Source organism: Chionomys nivalis, chromosome 15, assembly GCF_950005125.1.
Source record: "Chionomys nivalis chromosome 15, mChiNiv1.1, whole genome shotgun sequence".
Classification (NCBI taxonomy): Eukaryota; Metazoa; Chordata; class Mammalia; order Rodentia; family Cricetidae; genus Chionomys; species Chionomys nivalis.
In genome coordinates this window covers 19,975,328-19,998,258 of record NC_080100.1, presented here as the reverse complement: position 1 = coordinate 19,998,258, position 22,931 = coordinate 19,975,328, and the positions used below count along the sequence as shown (strand labels likewise).

The 22,931-nt window shown below is 41.0% G+C and overlaps 1 protein-coding gene across 3 annotated transcripts in view; it reads right to left on the bottom strand.

Moving 5' to 3' along the window:
* Positions 1-13,345: 13,345 nt before the first annotated feature.
* Cdh6 (cadherin 6) overlaps positions 13,346-22,931 on the bottom strand; it is a 137,272-nt gene continuing 127,686 nt past the window's right edge. For 2 of the 3 annotated variants that reach the window (XM_057789587.1, XM_057789588.1), the window contains exon 12: positions 13,346-19,105. In XM_057789587.1, coding sequence (XP_057645570.1) covers positions 18,615-19,105 — 491 coding nt within the window. In that variant the 3' untranslated portion in view covers positions 13,346-18,614. The remainder of the gene's footprint in view (positions 19,106-22,931) is intronic. The other variant, XM_057789589.1, reaches the window with a different exon arrangement.

The window sequence follows — 22,931 nt, the reverse complement described above, 5'->3', positions numbered from 1 at the left end:
CTACCCCTCTGCAAATACTATACTAAAACCAACCAACCAAGCAATCAAGTGAGCAAGCAAATGGGCTAGGGACATACGTTAACGGTAGTCAGTGTGCTTAGTGCAAGCTAGGCATTAGCACCAGGGGTAAAGAAGAAAAGAAAGCAGGAAATGACAAATATCTACAAAAGACTAATGGGTTTATAACAGCACGTAAGGCTAGCAAACCACAACTTAATTAATATTTTCAATATAAAATGTGGGTAGATTTGAACATGTCTGCTATGGTGTACATGGGGTCTCCAGAGTGAGTAATGTCTAAGGCTGGCGGCATGTATAAAATAACCTGGGACTTTTTTTTCTCGTATTGACCAAAGAATTTGCATTTAAAAGGGGTAGGTTTTTAAGTTTCCTTGAGGTGTTCAAGTTCCGATGCTGAGGTCAATCTGCCCCTCTACCTTCTCTCAGCCAGCAGTCCATCCTTTAAACTTTTTCCATTCACAAAATTATTATTATTTTGAGTTGGTGAAGTATGTTTTTAATTGATTGTTTGCGAATTTTTGTGTTAATGTGTTTTGATCAGATCCACCCATCACTTCCTCTCCTCTACCTCCTCCCAGACTGCCCTGTCATCAACTACCAATAGCTTTTCAGGTGGGGGTGGGACTTCCTCCTCCATCCCTTTTGGAATTTTAGCTGACTTTATCTTATGCCTGAAGCCACTGCTGCTGTGAGTCTTTGTGTGCAAACACTCTGTCATGTGAAGAAAACCCTGTTTATAGCAATTTCCCTCACACTTTAGCTTCCGTAACCTTTCTGTTCCTCAGTGCTTGAATGAGAATGGCCTCCACAGGCCATTTAAACTGTAAGGGTCCAAGAAAACACTGAAGGAAGACCCCAGACTCAATTAGTGTTCAGGAACAAAGAGCGTGCACTCCACAGAAACTTCCAGTACGCAGATCGACTACTTGTACAAATGGTGACCCAGGACAAAGGCGCACAGGTTCTTTTAAGCATAGCTAGGGAAGTTTCAGGAACAGTTAGGTCATCTAAAACATGATTGGTTAAACTAGCAGCAGTTGCATTAACATATTTTTGATTGACTGGGGCTTTATTTTTTTCATCTTTGGATATATTAGGGCAAGTCTGTACTGTTTCAGGGGTTACAGGAACTGTCCGTTTTCGGTCACTGTGTTGGGATATTGTGGGAACTGACTCAGGCCTTGTACGAGTTTCCCTCCCTGTCTCTACTGTCAGGGGTGGTGCTGACTAACGGCCCTTTGTTGGTGGGGGGAACTTGTTTGGTCTTAAAAAGCTGGAATTTAGATCTGGTTGTAAAATGGGGGAAATTTAGACCTTTCAAAATACTTGGTTCCCAGTTGGGAGAACTGTTTCAGAAGGATTAGGAGATGTGGACTTGGAGGAAGTTTCAAAAGACCACCGCCATTCCCAATGTGCTCTTTCTACCTCAGGTCGTGGATGTGATCCAGATGTGAGCTCTCAGCTCCTTTGCTTTGCCATCATGGACTCTAACTCTCTGAAATCATAGCCAAATTGAGCTCTTTAATAAGTTGCCATGGTTATGGTGTTTTAGTACAGTAATAGAGAAGTAACCAAGGCAGAAGCTGGTGTTAGGGAGTAGACAATTGTGGTGACAAGCCTGACCATGCAGATTTTTGGAGGAGTGTGGAAGTTTCTGGATCAAGAAGGCAGTTGAATGCTTTAAGCAAGGCTTGCTGTATCATCTTAATTTGAGCTTAGAAGACAATGGGGTGAGAGCAATGCAGACCGCAGAGACCCAGCTCAAAAGGTTTCAGAGAGATATAATGTTAGCAACTGGACTAAAGAGGATTCTTTTGATATTTTAGCAAGAATGCAGCTGCTCCTGCCCTTCTCCTGCAAATCTTCCTGAGAATGAATTAAAAAACAATGGACTAATTTCCTTGTCAGAGGAGGCCTCAAGACAGCCGGCATTGACTCTGTCCCATAGTTCTTAGAAATCCTATGCAGGCTTACAATGAAAAAGAGCAAGTGGAGCAAAAAGAAACAGAAAATATACAGCTTAAGGAGTGGGGTGTGCCCCAGGAAATTTAATGTTGGAGCCAAAAGTGTGTGCTGAAGGGGACAAGAAGATTCAAAAGAGGTCTTCCCTTCACCTTTTTACCCCCAGTGCTTCCAATTTACTCAGGAGAGCTTATCTATTTCCCCTTCCTAGAGGCATCCATGCACGTCTCTCTTAGGGTCTTCCTTGTTAGCTAGGGATTATAGTCTGGAAATCCTTTTCTTTATGTCTAATATCCACTTAAGAGTGAGTATACACCATGCTTGTCTTTCTGGGTCTGGATTACCTCACTCAAGATGTTTTTTTCTAATTCTGTCCATTTGCCTGCAAATTTCAAGATGCCATTTTTTTTTAAATGTTGAGTAATAGTCCATTGTGTAAATGTACCACATTTTTTTTTAATCCATTCTTCAGTTGAGGGGCATCTTGGTTGTTTCCGGGTTCTGGCTATTATGAATAATGCTGCTATGAACACAGTTGAGCAAATGTCTTTGTGTTATGACTGTGCATCATTTGAGTATATGCCCAAGGGTGGGTCTTGAGGTAGATTGATTCCCAATTTTCTGAGAAACCAGCATACAAATTTCCAAAGTGTCTATACAAGTTTGTTCTCTCACCAGCATTGGAAGAGTGTTCCCCTTACTCCACATCTCCAGCATAAGTTTTTCATCTTAGTTATTCTGACAGGTGTAAGATGGTATCTCAGAGTCATTTTGATTTGCATTTCTCTGATGGCTAAGGATGTTGAGCAATTCCTTAAATGTCTTTCAGGCATTGTTAAAAATTCTCTGTTTAGATCTGTACCCCATTTTAACTGAATTATTTGTTATTTTGATACCTAGTGTCTTGAGTTCTTTATATATTTTGAACATGAGTCCTCTGTCAGTTATGGGGTTGGTGAAGAACCTTTCCCATTTTGTAGGTTACCATTTTGTTTTATTTACTGTGTCTTTTGCCTTACAGAAACTTCTCAATTCCAGGAGGTCCCATTTATTAATTGTTGCTCACAGTGTCTGTGCTACTAGTGTTACAATTAGGAAGTGGTCTCCTGTACCAAGGCATTCAAGGCTACTTCCCACTTTCTCTTCTGTCAACTTCAGTATAACTGAATTTATGTTGAGGTCTTTGATCCATTCGGACTTGAGTTTTGTGCATGGGGATAGATATGGATCTATTTGCATTCTTTTATGTGTTGATATCCAGTTATGCCAGCAGCACTATTTGCTGAAGATGCTTTCTTTTTTCCATTATACAATTTTGACTCTTTGTCAAAAAGCAGGTCTCATAGATGTGATTTATTTCAGAGTCTTCAATTCAGTTTCATTGATCCATATGTCTGTTTTTATGCCAATACCATGCTGTTTTTATTACTTCAGTTCTGTAGTAGAGCTTGATGTCAGGGATGGTGATGTCTCCAGAGGTTCCTTTATTGTACACGATTATTTTGGCTATACTGGGCTTTTTGTTTTTTCAGATGAAGTTGAGTATTATTCTTTTGAGATCTATGAAAAATTGTGATGGGATTTTGATAGGAATTGCATTGAATCTGTAGATTACTTTTGGTAAGATTGTCATTTTTACTATGTTAATCCTCCCTATTCAACAACATGGGAGATCTCTCCATTTTATAATATATTCTTCAATTTCTTTCTTCAGAGACTTAAAGTTCTTGTCATACAGGTCTTTTACTTCTTTGGTTAGCATTATTACAAGATAATTTTATGTTATTTGTAGCTATCACAAAGGATGATGTTTCCCTGGTTTCTTTTTTAGCCCATTTATTATTTGTGTATTGGAGGGTTACTGATTTTTTTTGAGTTAACCTTGTATCCTGCCACATTGCTGAAGGTGTTTATCAGCTGTAGGAGTTCCTTGGTAGAAATTTTGGGGTCACTTATTTATACTATCACATCATCTGCAAATAGCTAAAGTTTGACTTCTTATCTCCTTTTGATAGTGGAGCTCAAGGGGATAGAACCTAGCTAGAACCTTGAGTACTATATTGAATAGATGTGGAGAGAGTGAACAGACTTGTCTAGTTCCTGATTTTAATGGAATTGTTTTTGGTTTTTCTCCATTTGGTTTGATGTTGGCTGTTGGCTTGCTGTATATTGCCTTTATTATATTTAAGTATATTCCTTTTATCCCTAATCTCTCCAATATCTTTATCATGACGGGGTGTTGGATTTTGTCAAAGGCTCTTTCAGCATCTAATGAGAGGATAATGTGATTTTTCCCTTCAGTTTGTTTATATGGTGCATCACATTGACAGATTTTTATATGTTGAATCATTCCCACATCTCTGGTATGAAGTCTACTTGATGGACTTTATGTTTTCAAAAGAGTTCTGTAATTCCCAGTGATCTCTCTCTGCCTTTTGTCATGGATCAGGATGTAAACTCTCCACTGTTCCTTTGTTCCACCATCTAACCTCCTGAAATTGTAAGTCCAATTACGTGCTTCCTTTTATATAGTTGCAATGGTTATAGAATCTTATCACTAGAAAAGTAACTAAGGCATACCTGCTTTCCTGCAATAATTTCTGAGGCTTGGAGGAAGGGGTGTAATATAGATATTCTGTTTAATCCTGAGTACTCCACAGTCTCTCTCTTTTTAGATTTGTTTTGGTGTGTGTGTGTGTGTGTGTGTGTGTGTGTAGGAGTTCAAAAGAGGCTGTTGGATCACATAGAGCTAGACTTAAAGGTGATTCTGAGCCCCCTGAGGTGAGTGTTGCAAATGGAACTCTGGTCCTCTGCAAAAACACTACTTGTTCCTAACGATTGAGCCATCTCTCCAGTGCCGTGCCACAGTCTCTTATTCTCTGCCCCTTGGCTGGTTGTGAGTCTCAGTATTAGTTATCATTTACTGCAAAAATAAAGAAGTGTCTTTGATGAAAGTTGAGAGATGCAGCAGTCTATAAGTAAAGTTAAGCATTTGGAAGGCTGTTGATATGTTTTAGCAGTACAATGGTAACAGGTGCTCCTCTAGGGTCCTTGACTTTCTCAGTCACGTGTTCCTGGCCCAGCTAATAGCATCAAGCATAAGTTCCATCTTGTGGAGCAGACATTCAATTCAATCAGAAACCACTTGATGGTTCCCATAACTAATCCATGCCACTACTGCACATTAGAGCAAATCTTGCCAAGCCAGTCATTATCATAGGTCAAAACTCGATAACACTCTTGACTATTTTTCCTCCACGCATCCCGCTAAGAACCTTCTGACTCAATGAAATCTATTCGTATAGATGAAGCTTGCATATCAACATTAGCTTAATTTCTCAGTTTCCCAGCAATGGGGTCTTACCATCAGTCTCTGGTGGGTAACCAAAAGCAGTCACAATAGTGTTTATTGCTTTGAATGGATCTCTGGGACCCCTTTGACCAACAACTTAAAGGAAAATAACTGTCCTAGGTTTCTTTCTGTTGCTATGATGTATACCATGATTAAAAAAAAAAACTTGGGCAAGAAAGGGTTTTGTTGTTTTGTTTTGATTTTTCCATCTTATAGTTTACAGTTCAAGGGGAAGTCAGGGCAGGAATACAGAGGCAGGAATCTGGAGGCAGGAACTAAAGAAGAAACTGCAGAGGAACCCTGATTACTGGCTTCCCTCCCCATGGTTTGCTCATCTTGCTTTGTGATGCAATACAGGACCATCACCAACATGAGTCATCAATCAAGAACATGCCCCATAAATGTGCCTACAGGGCAATCTCACGGAGACAATTCCTCAATGTCTGTTTCTTCTTCTTCCCAGCTGACCCTAAGGTGACTCTAGTTTGTTGCTAACATAGTAAGTCAACCCAGTACTGTTTTTGTTTGTTTGCTAGTGTATGAAGTCTTGGAGAGACATTATCTCTTTGTATAGTGCGATTCTATTGAGACTCGTTGTGTGTTAGGGAATATAAAACAGTAGGTTTCATATGGCTTTTCCAGAGAACTTTAGAGCTATTTCTTCCTTTTTTATTTTTTTGCTTTTTCAAGACAGGGTTTCTCTGTGGTTTTGGAGCCTGTCCTGGAACTAGCTCTTGTAGACCAGGCTGGTCTCGAACTCACAGAGGTCCGCCTGCCTCTGCCTCCCAAGTGCTGGGATTAAAGGCGTGCGCCACCTCTGCCTGGCCGTGATATTTCTTCCTATACCCGCCCCTCTTCCCTGACCTCCCATCTTCTTCTGCCTTCAACCCTTCCTGCCCTGTATACTTTCATTTCCCCTTCTTAGCGCCTGTGTTTAACTAACTCCCTCTTCAAATCTCACTCCCGTGGGGGCATTTTTCATTTCTTCACTTCTACAGGTGCTCCGGTTTAAACACGCATATCTAAAGATCAAAAGCAAGACTGAGGATCCACATTTGAGAGAGAACATGTGGTGTTGGTCTTTCTGGGTTTGGGTTTCCTTGCTAACAATAACTATTTTCAGCTCCACTTGCAAATTTCATAATTTCACAGCTGAATAATATTCCACTGTGTAAATGCGTCATATTTTCATTATCCATTCATCAACGGATGTATGTCTAGGTTGTTTCCATTTCCTAGATATTGTTGACTAGAACAGCAATGAACCGAAGGACTGTCTCTGTAGTAAGACAATAGGATCCTCTGGGTATATGCTCAGGAATGGTATAGCTGGATACAATGGTAGGTCTACTTCTAGCTTTTTGAGATGTTTCTGCAATGATTTCCATAATGACTGCACAGATTAATACTCCTATCAACCATGAATAAGGGCTCCCCTTTCCCCATATCCATGTGTGCAGGCTTGTCATGGTGCCTTTGTGTTGGCTGGAGGAAGCTGTGGGAACCAGGTCTCTCCTTTCACCCTGGGGGATCCTGGGGATCAAATTCAGATCTTCAGGTTTGGTTCAGGCGCTTTGACCTCCCCACACATTTTCCTGACTCTCACCAATTTACCAAATTTCATCTATCTATCTGTCTGTCTATCTGTCTATCTATCTATCTATCTATCTATCTATCTATCTATCTATCTATCTATCTATTTGACTACAGGTCTCTGTATGTAGCTCTGACTGTCCTGGAACATATAAAGTAGACCAAGATGACTGTGAACTCACAGAGATCCATCCATATTCACATCCCCAGGGCTAATATACATTAAAGGTTTGTACTACCATGCCCATCTTTCTTACCAAATTGTTTAGAAAGATGATAGATTTTGATGGATTTAAACTGAGCCAAGCAGTCTGGATTGAACATATTTATTATTTTTAATATAAAATATTTGTTAAGTATATACTCAATTGTGGTTTTATGACACCTCAGAATTTTTATATAATATAGTAATAAGTCAGAAAATACCTTGATTTATAATAAAGAAAAATATTATACCTAACACATAAACTAGGCAGTAAAATATTCATCACAGAAGAGGCATTCAGAAATCATTGATGAACAGGTCAATTTTTAATATATTACTTAATTTTTTTAGGTATCACAAGTGGATGCTTTTCTGCAATGCCCAAGGCAGTCATAATTAGAAAACTCTAGGGTAAATTAGCACTAGGTTGGAAACTGTGACATTCTGAGATCATTTCAGCTCTTTCTAAATCTCTGTGAAGCTGTAAGTCAGGGAAGAGCCAGGTGTCTTTGTCAAACTTTTCATCCTGACCTTCTGAGAAGGAGAAATAAAAACAGCGACAAAAACTGCAACAAATATGCTTCTGTATCCTCGTTTTGTGGTGAGCGGAAAGACAGACAGGGAGGGTTAACACAGAGAACAGCCGTATTTTCACAGTGTCCTAGTTAGGGTTACTATTGCCAAGATAAAACACCATGACCAAAAGCAAACTGGGGAGCAAAGGGTTTATTTGGCTTACACGTCCACATCACTGTTCATCGCGGGGGAGGAGAAGGGGGGAAGTCGGGATATGAACTCACACAGGGCAGGAACCTGGAGGCAGTAACTGATGCAGAGGCCATGGAGAAGTGCTGCTTACTGGCTGCTTGCTCCGCATGACTTGCTCAACCTGTGTTCTTTTAGAACCCAGGGCTACCAGTCCAGGCACGGCACCACCGACAATGGGCTGGATCCTCCCGCATCAATTACTAATTGAGAAAATGCCCTACAGGTTTGCTTACAGTCAGATCTCACAGAGGCATTATCTTTTTTTTGTTCCCTTGAATTTTTTTCATTTATTTTACATACTAGCCATAATTTCCCCTCTCTCCTCTCTTCCCATTCCCTCCCCTCTCACCTACTATCTACTCCCACCCCCACCACCCACTCCTTGAAAAGAGTAAGGCCTCCCATGGGAGTCAACAAAGCATGTTCTATCAAGTTGAGGCAGAACCAAGCTCCTTGTCCTGCATCAAGACTGGGCGAGGCATCCCAGTGTGGGAAATGGGTTCCAAAAAGCCTGCTCATGTGCCAGGGACAGGTCCTGCTCCCACTGCTGGGGGCCCCACAAACTCTGGACAGACAACTAGGGAGCCTGCATGGGACTGACCTAGCTCCTCAGTATGTGGGTGATAGTTGTGTAACGTGGAGGCATTTTCCTAACTGATGCTCCCTCCTCTCAGATGACTTTAGTATATGTCAAGGTGACGAGAAACTACCCGCTCACTCAGGATTCATCTGCTCCTCCGCCTTTCTCAGACGATTAGCTTGGCATTGTCTCAGCCTCTAAGGATCTCGCTGTAGCATCAGTAGATAGCCACAGTTAAGTTTCTACTGCTCACAGGAAGTAGGATTGAAAATGGAAAATTAAATCCAGTTGGAGAAAAATAGTAAAAAATATTTCCTTTAATTTATACTCAAAGATTTGTAGCTGATAACTTGCCACAGCTATGCATGCCTGGTGGATAAACTGGGTTTTCTAGGGCTATCTCAGAAGCCGCACTATTGGGCCGCGGCCCATTAAAGGGAGTTAATGGCTAGCTAATGTCCCTTCTTCCTTCGTATCTGTGTGACTCAATGTCTATCACTATCGCAAAACCTGAATATTTCAGAACTCTGCCTCTGGGCATAGCATGGCTATTTCTATCTTGAAATCTTTGAAATCAGAGTAGGTATGCTCATCAGGAGACCCTTACAAGATTGGACCTATTCATACTTTCTCAAGGAAATTGGGGAAGCTTAGGAGGTATTGTAAGATCATGAGACTTCTTCCCAAGGACAAATGAGCGCTTAACGTTTGCTGAGAGAGCAGGAGAGTCTCTCCTTATATGGAAAGAATTTCATCTCATTAGTTCACCAGCTAGGCTTGAGTAGATCAGTGTCCTGTCTAACTTCATAGATAATTTGTTCGCGTCTCTCCAGAAAAGGTCATGCGATACTGAGATCATCAACTTAAGGGACATGACTTATTTTTTTCATTTATTTTTAAGTGTTTTAGCTCATATCACTTGGCCCTCTTGCTTTGGGCCCATGATGTCTCAGTACATCATAGTAGGGGGTTTGTTGTGAAGAAGGCCTACTCATCTCCTGGTAGGCAAGAAGAAAAGAGGGAGATGATGGGTCCAGGGTTACAACATCTCCTTCAAGGGCATTTTTCCTGTGACCTAACTTTGTTCCAGCTACAGGCTACCTGACCTCTTAATAGTGCAATGGGCTGGGCTCTAAGCCATTGACACACAGGCCTTTGTGCGGTATTCAAGTTTCAGACTATGACACCTTTTACCTTCTTCACAGCATCTGAATGGCTTAAGAGAGACACAAAGTGCTGATTCTTCTCCTCTCCACTCACAGGGCATCGCTGCTTGACAGGGGGTCCAGTACAATTCATAACGAAAATACCAATGTTGTCAAGATGACGCTTATGTAAACAATCAGAACTTTTGTAGATCTGGTGGAATTTGATATTTCTTGGGGATATTTTTCTCTTAATAACACTGTTCCAATTTTGTAGTAAGAATTACTTGGGTAATTGGGGTTAATAGGCAGAAATTTTCTTTCCAGGCTTTCTTTCTCCCTACAGAGCCTTTGGACTGATCTCATGGAGAGTAATGACTTTGGGGCCGCAGTCATTATCATTAGAATTTGAATAAAAAGAAAATTTCCTTTTTTTTCTCTCCAATAAATATTCACTCAAATGGACATGCATGTGATGGAAAGAATGTGGGGTTTAGTGGCAGGATTGCAGAGTCTGCATAAAAAAAGTGAGTTTAATTAGAATTCTGTGAAGAGGACCTACAGGCAAACGGCCCTACGTACTTTGTTCATGAAATAGGAATGATATAGTCTAATGTACAGATTTTTTATTAGGTAATATATATGACAGTTACTTCTAAAGTGCTATATAAAAGTAAGACATTATCGGGCAGCTAAGCAAAGTTAAAAGCTTTAATAAACCTATCCTTGACTGACTGTATGAAGACACCTTTTTAACAATGTGCAAACAAGACATGTTCGCCTTTAAAAGTTAGGTTTTTGAGATTAAATGGCTTAGGAAGCAATAAAGATGATCTAATATGTCAAGGGAGACTTTTTTAAAAAAGGAATAAGTATATTGCAGAGAGAGGTAGGAGACAATCTACTTCTTTTAAAGAGCCATATCTATTCATAGCATATTTGGAAAAAGAATTCAGGAATATGAAACATAGAGAAGCACTATGAAGAATCATGATGTCATTCCATATAAACTGTTTAGTGGGGCAAAGTATTATTAATAATGGGACAGTAAGTCACATAGCCCTTGATGAAGGGTATGTGTCTGTTTAGTCTAGTGCTGTGCCTTGTCACATTGATCTGTGCCTGAGGAGTCGGTGCACACACAACTACTGCAGAATGAACATCCAATCTAGCACTTAATATCTGAGCAGTGTGAACAAGGCTTGCTGATTCCAATTTAAGAAAGGAGTTGAGAGTTAATTGTCACAGCAGGCTAAGTCTTTTAGCTTCTTAACCCATTGCAAATTTTGAAAACCCAAAGAACAGAAGGCCCTTCCCAAACGTCCAAAGTGAGGATTCAACCAAGCTTAGTGTGAAGAGATTACCATCTTCATTAAGGAACTTTATCTCTTTGGTTTGGGATAGTACATTGGCCAACATTACTCTATTGGTGATGCCTTCTTAGGGTATTCCTACATGGGAGTCCAAGGTCTTAGGAAATCAATAATATGGCAATTGATTAGCTACACTTGCCATGGAATTGGAGTCAGAGATGGTAGACAAAAACTTATTAAAATGGTTTTTCACCTGAAACAAAGATTGAACTTGTAAATGATATCTGACTTTCTCGTTTGATGATATCTTCATGATTGTGGAATGCAGTTTGTTATAGTGGTTGAAATTGGGGGGAGGCCCTGGGAAAAACAGTGCAAGGCCGACTGGAAATGAAGTTATAGATGGCAAAGATTCTTAGTGCTCAGTGGCTACACATGTGCTAGTATCTGTCTCTTAACCTCTTCCACATAGTTTGGGGGTGACTGGCAAAGGTATCTTGGAGGCAGTATGCTCCCCAGGGCATCAGGAGAAGAGGGAGAAAGGTCCCAGATGCTCTCATGCCTCAAGAGTGAGAAATCAATACTATCAAGACTAGACTGTTTTGGTTGTGTCAAGCAGGGTTGTTTCCCCCTAATCATAAAGAAAAACATAATGGAGAGTGGTTTATTATGATGAGTAGAAAGGGCTCATCTTTCTTAAATGTCTGCCTGGGTTCATGCACTGTTTCTTGAAGAGGCTGCCTTGTGCACCCTGCCTCTGTTACCATATTGGGTTAGGGAAGTTGGCCAGCATTCTTCAGTCTCTGTTGGCTCTACCTATGCTTAGGGGTGTCATGGTTCCGAGGGTGGTACAGAGGTGGGGGTGAGGCAAGGGTATGAAGCAGGAAGAGATGTTGCTCTGGAGCACAGTTTGCAACATTCCTAACCTTCAAAAAGTGTCTTCCTGACAGCCTCATTTCCTTTTGTGGGCTTCTGTTTTTGAATACATTACCTTCAATCCACCTGGCAAAATAAGAAATACAAGGAAAAACAAAACAGCAATAGGAAGTTTCTATTGTATCCATCCCTTTTGATACCCTTTGAGTTTTCTGAGCCTAGTCCTCTTTAGGGACCTCAGCTGAGACCAATTATAATGTTTAAGCATCCTTTCCTTTTTTCTTTCCCTTGTTAGTCTGTTTGATTTCTTATCTCTTGTAGTGATTTGAGTGAGAGATGTCTGCAATAGGGTTACATATTTGAACGCTTGGTACCCAGTTTGGTGACCTTGTTTGAAGAGGTTGCAGAGCCTTTAGAGGTAGAACCTTGCTGACGTATAGCTTTGGGGGCAAAGCCTTTGAGGCGTTGTAGCCCCGCCCCTCTTCTAGCTGAAGATGTTCACGTGTTGGCTTTTTGCTCTGGCCACCCGCTGTCGGTCCTCCCCTACCACTATGGCTCTCCTTCCGGAACTGTAATCCAAAAGAAACTCTTTCTTCCCTAAGTTGCCTTTGGTCATGGAGTCTCATCACAGAAACAGAAAAGTAACACATACACCTCTCTTCCCGAGAGGAGGGACAACCCTGACTCTGGCTGACTGTTGACCATTCCAGAGCACACTGTGCGTCCCTCACAGAATACACAAGGGACGAACAAACAAACTTCTCCTTGACACTGCTATGAGTTCTACCAGTTAAAATAATTCTCAGTCTCCGTGGGAAAAGGAGGCAGCTTAGAAAGGAATAAGATGTGGAGCACTGCAGCTCCAAATGGCCGGAAAGCATGTCATTTCGGATCAGGACGCTGGATTTTATTTTAATTTTACCCCAATCTGGCTCTTGCTTTTTCTTTCTTTCTTTTTTAAGTGATAGATCCACAGACCATTGTTTCTGAAGGAGTAAGATAAAGGATGAAGATTTGGAAGGGACACAAATATAGAACTGTCACTTTTTTTTTTATCTGAAGCAATTACTGCGGGGACAAGCACCCTTCTTCTCAGTACAGCAGCCCTATAAATAACAGCAGGATTCTTGGTGTCCCAGCAGTGGGATGCCGCACCGGTGCTCCAGACTGCTGGCTGGGAGAAATGATGCTTTACAAGCTCCTTACTGCATAACAAATTTGCTTTAGTTAGCTATTCGAGAAGTTGAAATACTGGATTCAGAAAGTCAAAGTCTGTCAAATACGTTAAAAAAAAAAAACAAGCAAAAACCTCCCTGATTACAAACAATAGTTGAGAGAATTGGGGAAAAAAAAAAGCAAGTTAGAAAAAAACAGTTTATTAAGTAATATCATATAAATAACGTTACAAAAATTGATTTGCAAAAGGCATATTTACTCTTTGTGAGAAATCACTTTTTCAAGTTGCATTCTTTTCAAATTTATAAGACTAAGAAAAGAAAATCAAATAAACGGAGCCATGTCAAGGAGCGTGTTATCTGTCGTTTGACTACAACACAAGGCCCAGCCACACTGCACTCAAGGGTCACTGCTTGCACCCCACTCCTCTAACACAGAAAACTGCCAGGTAATGGGTGAGGTTACGAAGGTCTGCCTAGCTAGACGCGTTGGTGGAATTCAAACCAATTGTCTCCATCCACCCTCTCCTTTTGTTGAAGATGCAAACAGACAGAGGGCTCCAGGCAGTCTTCGAGCGTGGCATAAACTTCAATTTGTACTTGAATTATTTTTTAATTAAGTACAGTTGGTACCAGAAGCCTTTATTTTCTTGGTTTTAGGAATCACAAGTCACGGTAGGAGAATGCCAAACCACCTTAGTTTGGTATTACCCAAGATGCACACAGCATTTATTACAAGGCCTATTCGGATGTAGCCTCCTTTCAAGGCAGTGAAAATAATCGCAAACAGAACAGCACAGTGGGCTTGCAGTGTTCCTGTGTTCTGAGCAGATCTATGAGACATTTGCTACACAAGCATTCCCCGGGAGTGCTGCGTGATCCTACATACGGTTTTTTTTCTTTTTTTAATAAACACTAAACTAATAGATCATAGAAAACTAAAAGGTTACAGAAGGTGCCTCAGATATATTTACATAAATAGCATAGCCTCACAAGAAAGATGAAGCTCTCTCTGCAGCGGGACGCTTTCTCTTACAACACCGAGTCCATGCCTCATTTATCAAATAACCTCATTTGAAAGGAAATTTGGGTTTGTAGTTCATGTTCCCCTCCCCAGTGGTATTAAGCAACTCATAAAAGGTCTTTTGAAATTAATCTAATAACCTGGTGTCTCCTCAGCTAAGTGCCCAGTCCCATATGAAATATGGCAGGTAATAGCCTTTGTTTCCATTTGACGTCCTTTAACGCTTTTGTCTGCTGGCTCTGTCAGGCTAACATTCCCCCCAAATTAAAAAATGAGAATGCATCATAAATAACGTATTGCAAAACGGGGAGATTAAAGATTGTCTTCGGCAAAGCTTAAATTAAATCGATGCTGCAGAGACCATAAACTCCTGGCTTTAAGAATGAGCTATTTTTTTTTTGCTAACTTTAGGCAAGTGTGTGAGCCAATGTATTTGCTTTCTCAGAGGGCCTTGCTCTTTACATTGAATATAGCCGGGGTCTGGTATTTTTAGCAGAGAATTATCCCTTTTGAGAATGGTTCCACGAAGACAGCAAAGGAAGATTTAAGATGTTGCAGTCATGATTGTCTCTGAACTCTGGTGAGATCACTGTGCAGTTCCATTCTGTGGAAAAGAAACATGCTTCTCTGAGCTTAGGACACAGCCCATCTTCCTGAAGACTCACACACCAAGTATTGCTCTCTCTCCTCTTATCTGATAAAGAAGGTAGGGTGTATTGTTAATTGAAATACAGCGACCTGCCTGTTCCTTGAGCCTACTTCTACAATATGATAATTCAAAAATGGTTTCATCTAGATAATGTAAAAATTAAAATAACACTAAAATGATTTTTAAAAATAGAACATGTCCCTCCAAATGGCGAAGATTTTGACTTTTCAGTGTGTTCTTCCAAAGTAATTATGCTGCTTCAAACCTAGTAACTGGGGACTGAGAGAATTCATTTGGTGGCTATATTCCTGGGGACAAGAGATTGGTTTGATAAGGACAAGCACCCCATTCAAATATTTAGTTTGCACCCAGGAATCAACTCTGTTTTTTCTTTCTCATTGTGTGTTTCTAATGAGCTCAGGACTACAGAGTCTAAGAATTCCCTGTTGGTATCTTATAAATCATTGTCCTCGAGAAAATACCCACTTCAGGATAAAGCCTTCTATGTAGAATGCTGTTCGGGAACACACAGTATACAGATTATATAAAGGAAACATTAAGAACTTATTTTGACTTCTCAAAAACTTGGATGCTTCTAAGCTCCAGAGTCAGTTCTTGTATAACACGCTGAGAAGTGGAAATGAGAACTAAGCCACATATTTTTATCCCGAATTAAAATGAAATCACCAGCTTTGTTCCATCTGAAAATAGAGTGATTCTCCAGTCGAAGCTCCAGAATGTAAAACCAGGGAAGCTGTGTTTACACCACCCAGATTCCCTCTCTTAAGGTCTTAGGAGACTGTCCTCACCTCTTTCCCATTTGATTTCTTTCCTTATTTGAGGACCAATGTTTTAGAGTTCCTGAAGAAAGCGGATGGAAACTGAGGGAGTTTCAACCTCACTCACAATGGCTTAATGGTCTTTAAAGTCCCAGCTTATTCTAGGAAACACCGGAAAAGGTTTGAAGAAACTTTTTGTTGAAAAGAGGTTAAAATAAAAAAGGAATCAGAACTCATGGAAGAGCCCTTAATGCCAACTGATCTGCTTGTGTTCAACAAAGAAAAGGTTAGAGCTGGATCCCTCCTACTCCTGTGCCAGCCTCACTGCCTGGGTCTAAGACCAAGACACAATTAATAGGAGAACTGCTTTTCCTCTCCAGAACAAAGTTTCATGTTGACTTAGGATTTATCACGGAAAGAAATCTGTCCATGGGGATGTTTTTGACCTGGAATTTTGGTGGGAAGAAAAATTACAGAGAGAGAGAGAGATGGTTGGGCTTCTCATTTTTTGTTGGACAATTCTTTGGGGAAAGTGTCTGGAGTTAACACCTATAGGCCTTGAATAAGCCTTTTTTTTTTTTTTTTTTTTTTGGTAGATTAGCTTCATCAACAGTCTTCTTGATAAGACATTAAACAGTTATTTCAATATCAAGTCATACTCATCAACTCTTGGTACAATGTGTGATTTTCAACGTGTGATCAAAAGGCTTTGGCTAATGACATCTCAAATAGCCTGACTTCCTTTCAGTACATACTTGCACTCAGAGGGAGAGGTCAACTTTTTTCCCAAAACGTTGGAAATTGCTATTGTCAACTCTTAGAAATTTCACACCAGATTTCACACCAAAAGCTCAAAAGGGCAACTTTTGATGATACCTTTCTTTTTAAGAACTATTTCTTGGTTCAGTTTGTCACATGATGGATGATACAAGATAGAGTACTCTGATTTTACAATCAGTTGTGCAAGGTGCTGTTCTCATGCTAGATCCAGGAGCTCTCTTTTTCAAATACTTACCTGTGAATATAACGCATAATGACCCATTTCAGTGAGCCATCTGGCAGCATTTGTTTGCATTCCTCTGTGTGTGTGTGTGTGTATGTGTGCATATCAAGGTGTATATGAAGAATTAGGAAAAGAAAACCCTCAAAGATGGAAATAGCCCAAGCATGAAGTACTTGTGACTCTTCAGGGCATTTCATCACAAACAGGAAACCATTCAGGAAATACAAAGGGCAATATAGTTGTAATTTTTTTAAAACCATAATCCAAATTCCACATTTCTCCCATTTTACAAGTGCCATCTTTACTTCCTAGGTAAAAACTATTTAAAAGCCAACTAAACAGCAGTGTGTTTCTAAATAGAAAATGTGTTGATAAAACATTACCCTCAAATGGAAAGGATGCTAAGATTAACTCTATAAAACTAACGTGAACTGAAAATAAATCCCTATGACTAATAAGAGAAGTCAGGACATTCTTAAGTATATATTATATATGTATATACAGAGCCTTTTAAGAAAAGTCTTCAAATGAGGATGTTTCATTACAGTACTTTGGACATTTCTGATGACCGCACAATGTGAGACCCTAATGATGAGAGTCATTAGACCATCCGTATGAAATAAATGAATTGAACCTGCCAGAAAGATGAGCTTGGTTAAGTTGGGTCCCCTGGATAATAACTGACTAAGAGAGTCTAATTGCATAATTAGAGCAATAATAGATTGGATGGATTTTATATTACTTTCCTGTCTTACTTGAGACCATATCTTTATCATCAGTTCAAAGACAAAGATGGCGGCTTTGCCACAGAAGCCAACTTAGGAACAGCGGGAAAACAAGACTACTTTCAGAAATCGGCAGTCAGTTTCCCAAGAGTCTTAAACATTTTTTTTTCTTTTCTTTTCTTTTTTTTTTTGCTGAAGGCAATCCAGGCTCTTCTCTTGTGGGCATTTCAGAAACATGGCATGCAGGTTCTCAGCGACATCTCGGTGCCATTCATTTACCCCCTTGCTGCAGTGTAAGTACATGGATGTCTCCGAAGGCAAGGGCAGGGATTAGGTTCAGATGTGACTGGGTCTAACCATCCCCTTGAACTCTAGGGTAGGATATTTAATCTAACCTTACTAAGTCGAGTTAATTATATAAGAAGTATTTGAAGACTATGAATTATTGTATTCCACACGGCTACTCTCAGGTATAGCAGGATAATAGTGATAACAGCTACAGACAAAAAAAAGGTACTGTCTGCCTCAGGAAAGTCTCGCAAGAACTTCTGGGTGATTAGACCTATGTCTCATCGGTTCGCTGATAGCTGAAAGAATTAAGGGATCTGTGACACCGTTGGTGGCACAAAACTTTAAAATTTGCTAAATATTTCCTCTGTTAACGTTTTAAAGCTATTTCTCTTGTTCCCTTTGTTTGGCACAATGGTGACCTTACATGTGTCTCACATGCGACAGGTGATGAGTGTCAAGGAACACAGCCTTGCTCTTTGCTACTGTCTTTGAATATCACCATTTGATTTGATTCTAAATCACCTTAACATATAGAAGGATTTAATGCTATGAGGAGTTGGTGCCAGAAACACCTCTGCCAGCACAGACAGGATGCCCCAGATGACACTTCACATTCGTTGACAGAATACACCCTTACCAACCCTGCCGTAGCTGGGGATCTCCTCGAGAGTTGATTGACCAAGGACAGTTTCCCAATTGTTCCCTCCTTTTGTGTTTTTTGTTTTACATTAAACTATATTTTTATCAGTAAAGTCTGATCCCTTCCGCATTAGCATGTGAGATGTACGCTTGGAGCATTCAGCTGGCCCGAGACCGTGAACAAAAGTAGCGTCCAGGCCAGCAGTAAGGAATGTGTGGCCAACCTGCCTTAAGAGAACAAGGGAAAAGACGCTGTTCCCTCGTCTCCTCCCCTGCGGGCCTGTTGGGCTCACTTGGTTAACTGCATGAACTAAAAAATAAAAATTTGCCTCTTGGAAGCTCATAAAAGTGTACTAGAAAAAAAGTCTCTAACATTGGATCCACACGGACTGCAGCCATTGACGTTCGGAACGGGTACAACAGGGAACCCTTTCACGGGATAGCGGATAAATAGAAAGAAAGAGCCACTTCACATGTTCCAGTGTCATAATAGGAAAATGAAAAAGGCAACAGATTAGGAGTCTTTGTCACTGTCCATCCCTCCGTACATATCCGCTAGCTTTTTGAACCGAGGACCCCAGTCACTCAAATAGTCATAATCTTGGTCTCCATCTGTGGTCACTGACTCGAGCGAGCTCAGCGAGTCGGCCACCGAGCCGGTGCCTTCGTAGGCATAGGTGGCCAAGGAGTCGTAGGGTGGGGCTGTGGGGTCTGTGTCATTTTCCTTTAACCTTTGGTTAATAAAATCTCTGACGTCAGTGTTGTCGCGAGCTGTTGGAGTCCGTCTGGGTAGAAAAAGAGCTTCTGGCACAATGTCCCTGCGCGATTTGCTGTCCTCCATGGCTTCGGGGTTCCTCAGGGTTCCGATATCAAAGGCCTGGGTGTCCTCCTCTCCGCCACCTTCGTCGTTGTAACTGACAATGTTATCTCTGATGTCCTCTTTGGAAATGATCAAAGGCTCTTTCTTCCGCTGCCGCCTCAGAGCTGCGAACAGCACCACGGTCACTGGAAGCAGAAAGCAAAACAGAAGGCAAGGAAAGTTAATTTGCCATCCAATTAACACGGGAAAGAACCCTTGCTCCAACCTGCCGCTTTAAAACTTCGCTTGAAAACACAGGCTCAACTTTTCCCGGCGTTAAGGATCCATTTGTCTTTATCCATAATCATACAAGGACCCCAGGATGGAGTGTTTTAAAGAAGGCTATACTTTAAGCAGATGATAAAATGCCATCCTATTTTGACAGTATTTTCTTCTTTCTTTCCCCTTTGAAAAGGCAAAGTAATTTTAAGGTAGGAAAAGTAATAATAACAATAATAATTTTTTTTGAAGCACAGAGAAAGTACTGCGGTAAAAGTGCAAATTATGCCAAGCACCTAAAATGCTCCAAAACTGGCTATAAAGAAAAGGCTGGCACCTTTGGGAAGTGTTGAAGGCTTTGCATAACTCCACATTTAAAATAACTATTGCGCTATGCCTTCCTCTTCCCCCCACCTGAGAAAAGTGCAAAATTAGTTTAAAATCCCAAGCAGAGATGTGAATGTTTGCATACCTTTCCACATACAAAGAAATATTAGTACAGATAAAACTCCCGAGAGACCCAGATTCCAAAAGCTACTCCGGGTCCCGAGCTCAACCAGTTAAATAGGGCAGATAGTAATACACTTTCCCTGTGATTTGTGTTTGAGTTAGACAAATATATTTATATGAGATTTCACTATCAAAGACGTATGTCCCACAAGTTTGTTAGCCAGAATGTCTGTTTCACAGATATATTATTCTTTTTCTTCTTCTAGCTCAAATTAGAGGCAAAGCAAGAACCGCATTTAAATGGGTTCTGCTCTCTCTTCACAGCTGGTTGGTAGAACAAAGGTGGCTGCCTGCAGAGAGACACATCTACCGGCAAATGGGTAGATGACTGGACAATAAGAACATAGTAACAGCTTACAGAGGAAGTGGCCGCCCAGCGCAGACAACGCATTACCAGTCCTTGTATGTCCAGTGATATTTACTACGGGAAGCACTAGCAATGCCTCTACCACGTCACCTGTTACCCAGTTTTTGTATGCCATGAAAACGGAATTCTTGCAATGAGATTTAGGAGGCAAGAGCATCTTCCTCCTAATGAATATATTTGCACACTCAGAGATCTATATATCATCCTTTTAGACATTAATAGTATTGCTACTTGGCATCTGAGAGGAAGATTTCTATGTACCAATTACCGTGCTACGTGCATTTCATACTCAATCCCACTTAATCACCATAATCATCCTATGAAGTAGGAATCGTAGTGTAAAATCCAGTTTACCAAAGAAGAAATTGAAGCCTGGAGATGTCACATGCAGCAGGCATTCAAATCCAGGTCCATCAGACTAAAGAAGTTGTGCTCTTACCTGCCATGCTGGAAGCATATTGGGGTGACTGTCCCTTTCCTAAGGAAATTCAATTTTGCCATCTCAGGCATGTGTAACTGTCCACACTCTCTGTTCTTGTCAGAGAGTGTCCCGATGCCTCCACTGTCTCATCCACCCAGGGCATCCATCCATTCTTTCCATAAATAACTGTGTGGTGCCTGCTCTGTGTCAGGTACAGTTCTAGGTACTACCCGCATAACATGCGCATCAAAAGCCTGCCTCAGAGCCTGGACAGATGTGTGGGGACTGTGGGATGGAGACAGAAAATAAACAACATGTGTAACAAGTCAGGAAATTATTAGAGGGTGTTCAGTGCAATGCAAAACCAGAAGAGGCAGAGGAGGAGGCCAAGGAAGATGGGGAGGGTTCTCTTTGTTGGTTCCATGGGCTGTCCCTTTCTGTATCATTTCAAGAAAGATGGGGCGGGAGTGGGGATTATCCAAGGTGCTCTCTGACAAAGGGGAGATACAACAAGAAAAGACCCTAGGGAGGTCTGTGCCTATAGTATATGAGGGACAGGCAAGAGTCTCAGAAGCTGGGCCAGAAGGAGCCGAGAAGAGGGGCAGGGAAGAGTTATGTCTCCAGGCACCTTGGTGGCTTTGGTAAGCTTTTGCTTCCACCTTGGTGGGTTGGGGATGGAGACCTTCAGAGCTTAGGGATAATCTCCTTTTACGCTGCTTTCCAGTGTGAAGCGGCAATGGATTTGCAAAACAGGAATGTAAGGAAGGGCAACATTGGGGATTAGAGGATGTACCCTGGCCATCTGCCCTTAAAGAATTCAACTTTAATGCACCTGAGTTCTTTCAGTCATTAACGGTCAGACAGCAGGCATTTGTCACTGCCTAATTCTCCTTAAGTGCTCAGGCAGGTTTTTACATTTCAGTCCTGCGTTTACCTGAAGTTATAGCCTGTTACAAGTGAGAAGGGAGAGGGTATAACCTACAGTCATAGGTACTCAGTACTCAGCTACAGTTTAATTCTACAGCCAAGACTACCTATACCTTTTATCAGCCCCGTGTAATCTGATGTCCTGATGGGAGATCTTGATGAAAACTGACTTTTATAAATGAGGACTGGACTGGGGCAGAAGCATTTAAAACAGTTCAATGTATCTGTGGAGAATAGTCTCTTCTTCCTCATCCTCCTGGGGCCAGAGGACAGCAGCAAGATTTCGGGGGCGGGAGAGGGAAGATGTTCAAATTCAAGCTCCAATCCCATTAGAGAACTAGCAGATCTAACAGTTTGACCTCTGTAAAAGGGAGGCAATAACACACTGCCAGGTGCTGTCATGAGGAACAAGTTAAATGTGAAAAATTTTCCCAAACTCTAAATTGCTATATAGATTAGATGTAGCTACTGTTGGGATGCCTAAACTATTTCATTTAATATTGGTACATGCATATAATGTGTTAGATCAACTCTATCCAAATCCCCTCTCTTCCAACTCCTCCCCTACATACCCTCAACCTTTTCTTTGAATGCTTTTACCGTTTTACTAGATGCCTTTGGATTCACCCAGGGACTGCTATAGGGTGGGCAAATGCTCTGCCCCCAAACCACACCTATAAGCCAGGCTTATTTTTGTACCAGATTTCCTCATGTATCAGTGTGGCTTTCTTTCTCTTTCAGCCTCTCAGGTGTGTCTTCAATCTCCCCAGTGGCCCCAATTTAAGTTTTCTGTCTCTTACAGCCTGGAATGCACTGCATTTCAAAGCTCACTGGGAAACTAGGGATCGGGATGGGATCCCTACAGTAGCCTGGAAAGAAAGACCTGGGCCTAGGACTGAGCTCTGCTTCCTGTTCCACGTGTGACTTGGTCACACACCTTACTTCACACCCTTCTGCCTCAGTCTTCATATCAAAGATGCAGGTAAATCCACCCCAGGTAGTTCCAAGGAGCCAGGGAAGCATTTGTGAAGCGCCTCATTCAGCGTCTAGTCTGTGGTGTGAACCTAGTTAAGCTAAAACTCCTTTTCTAAAAATCTTTTAAAAAATTATGTACAGAACTCCCAAAACACCAGACAAGGTGTGGGAGGTACTGGAGCCAATTAAGAATAATGAAGAGACAGTGAATTTATTGGTGAAAAAAATGAAAGAGGAAAAGAAAACGAGTTAGTTAGAAGGAAGAAAGGAGAGAAGACAAAATGGATTGACGCCTGAAGGTCTCTAAGTCAACATGCCACAGAGCTACTTGCTCTCTACACAATTCCCAGGAAATGGAGCCAGCCTAGATGGCTAAACAGATGAATAAAGAAAACGTGATCCATATACACAATGGGATTTTATGCAGCCACAAACAAAAATGAAATCATGACATTTGCGGGGAAATTGATGGAACGGGAAATCATTATGTTATGTGAAATAAGTCGAACTCAGAATGAATCCTATATTTTCTTCTACATAAAGAATCTGAATT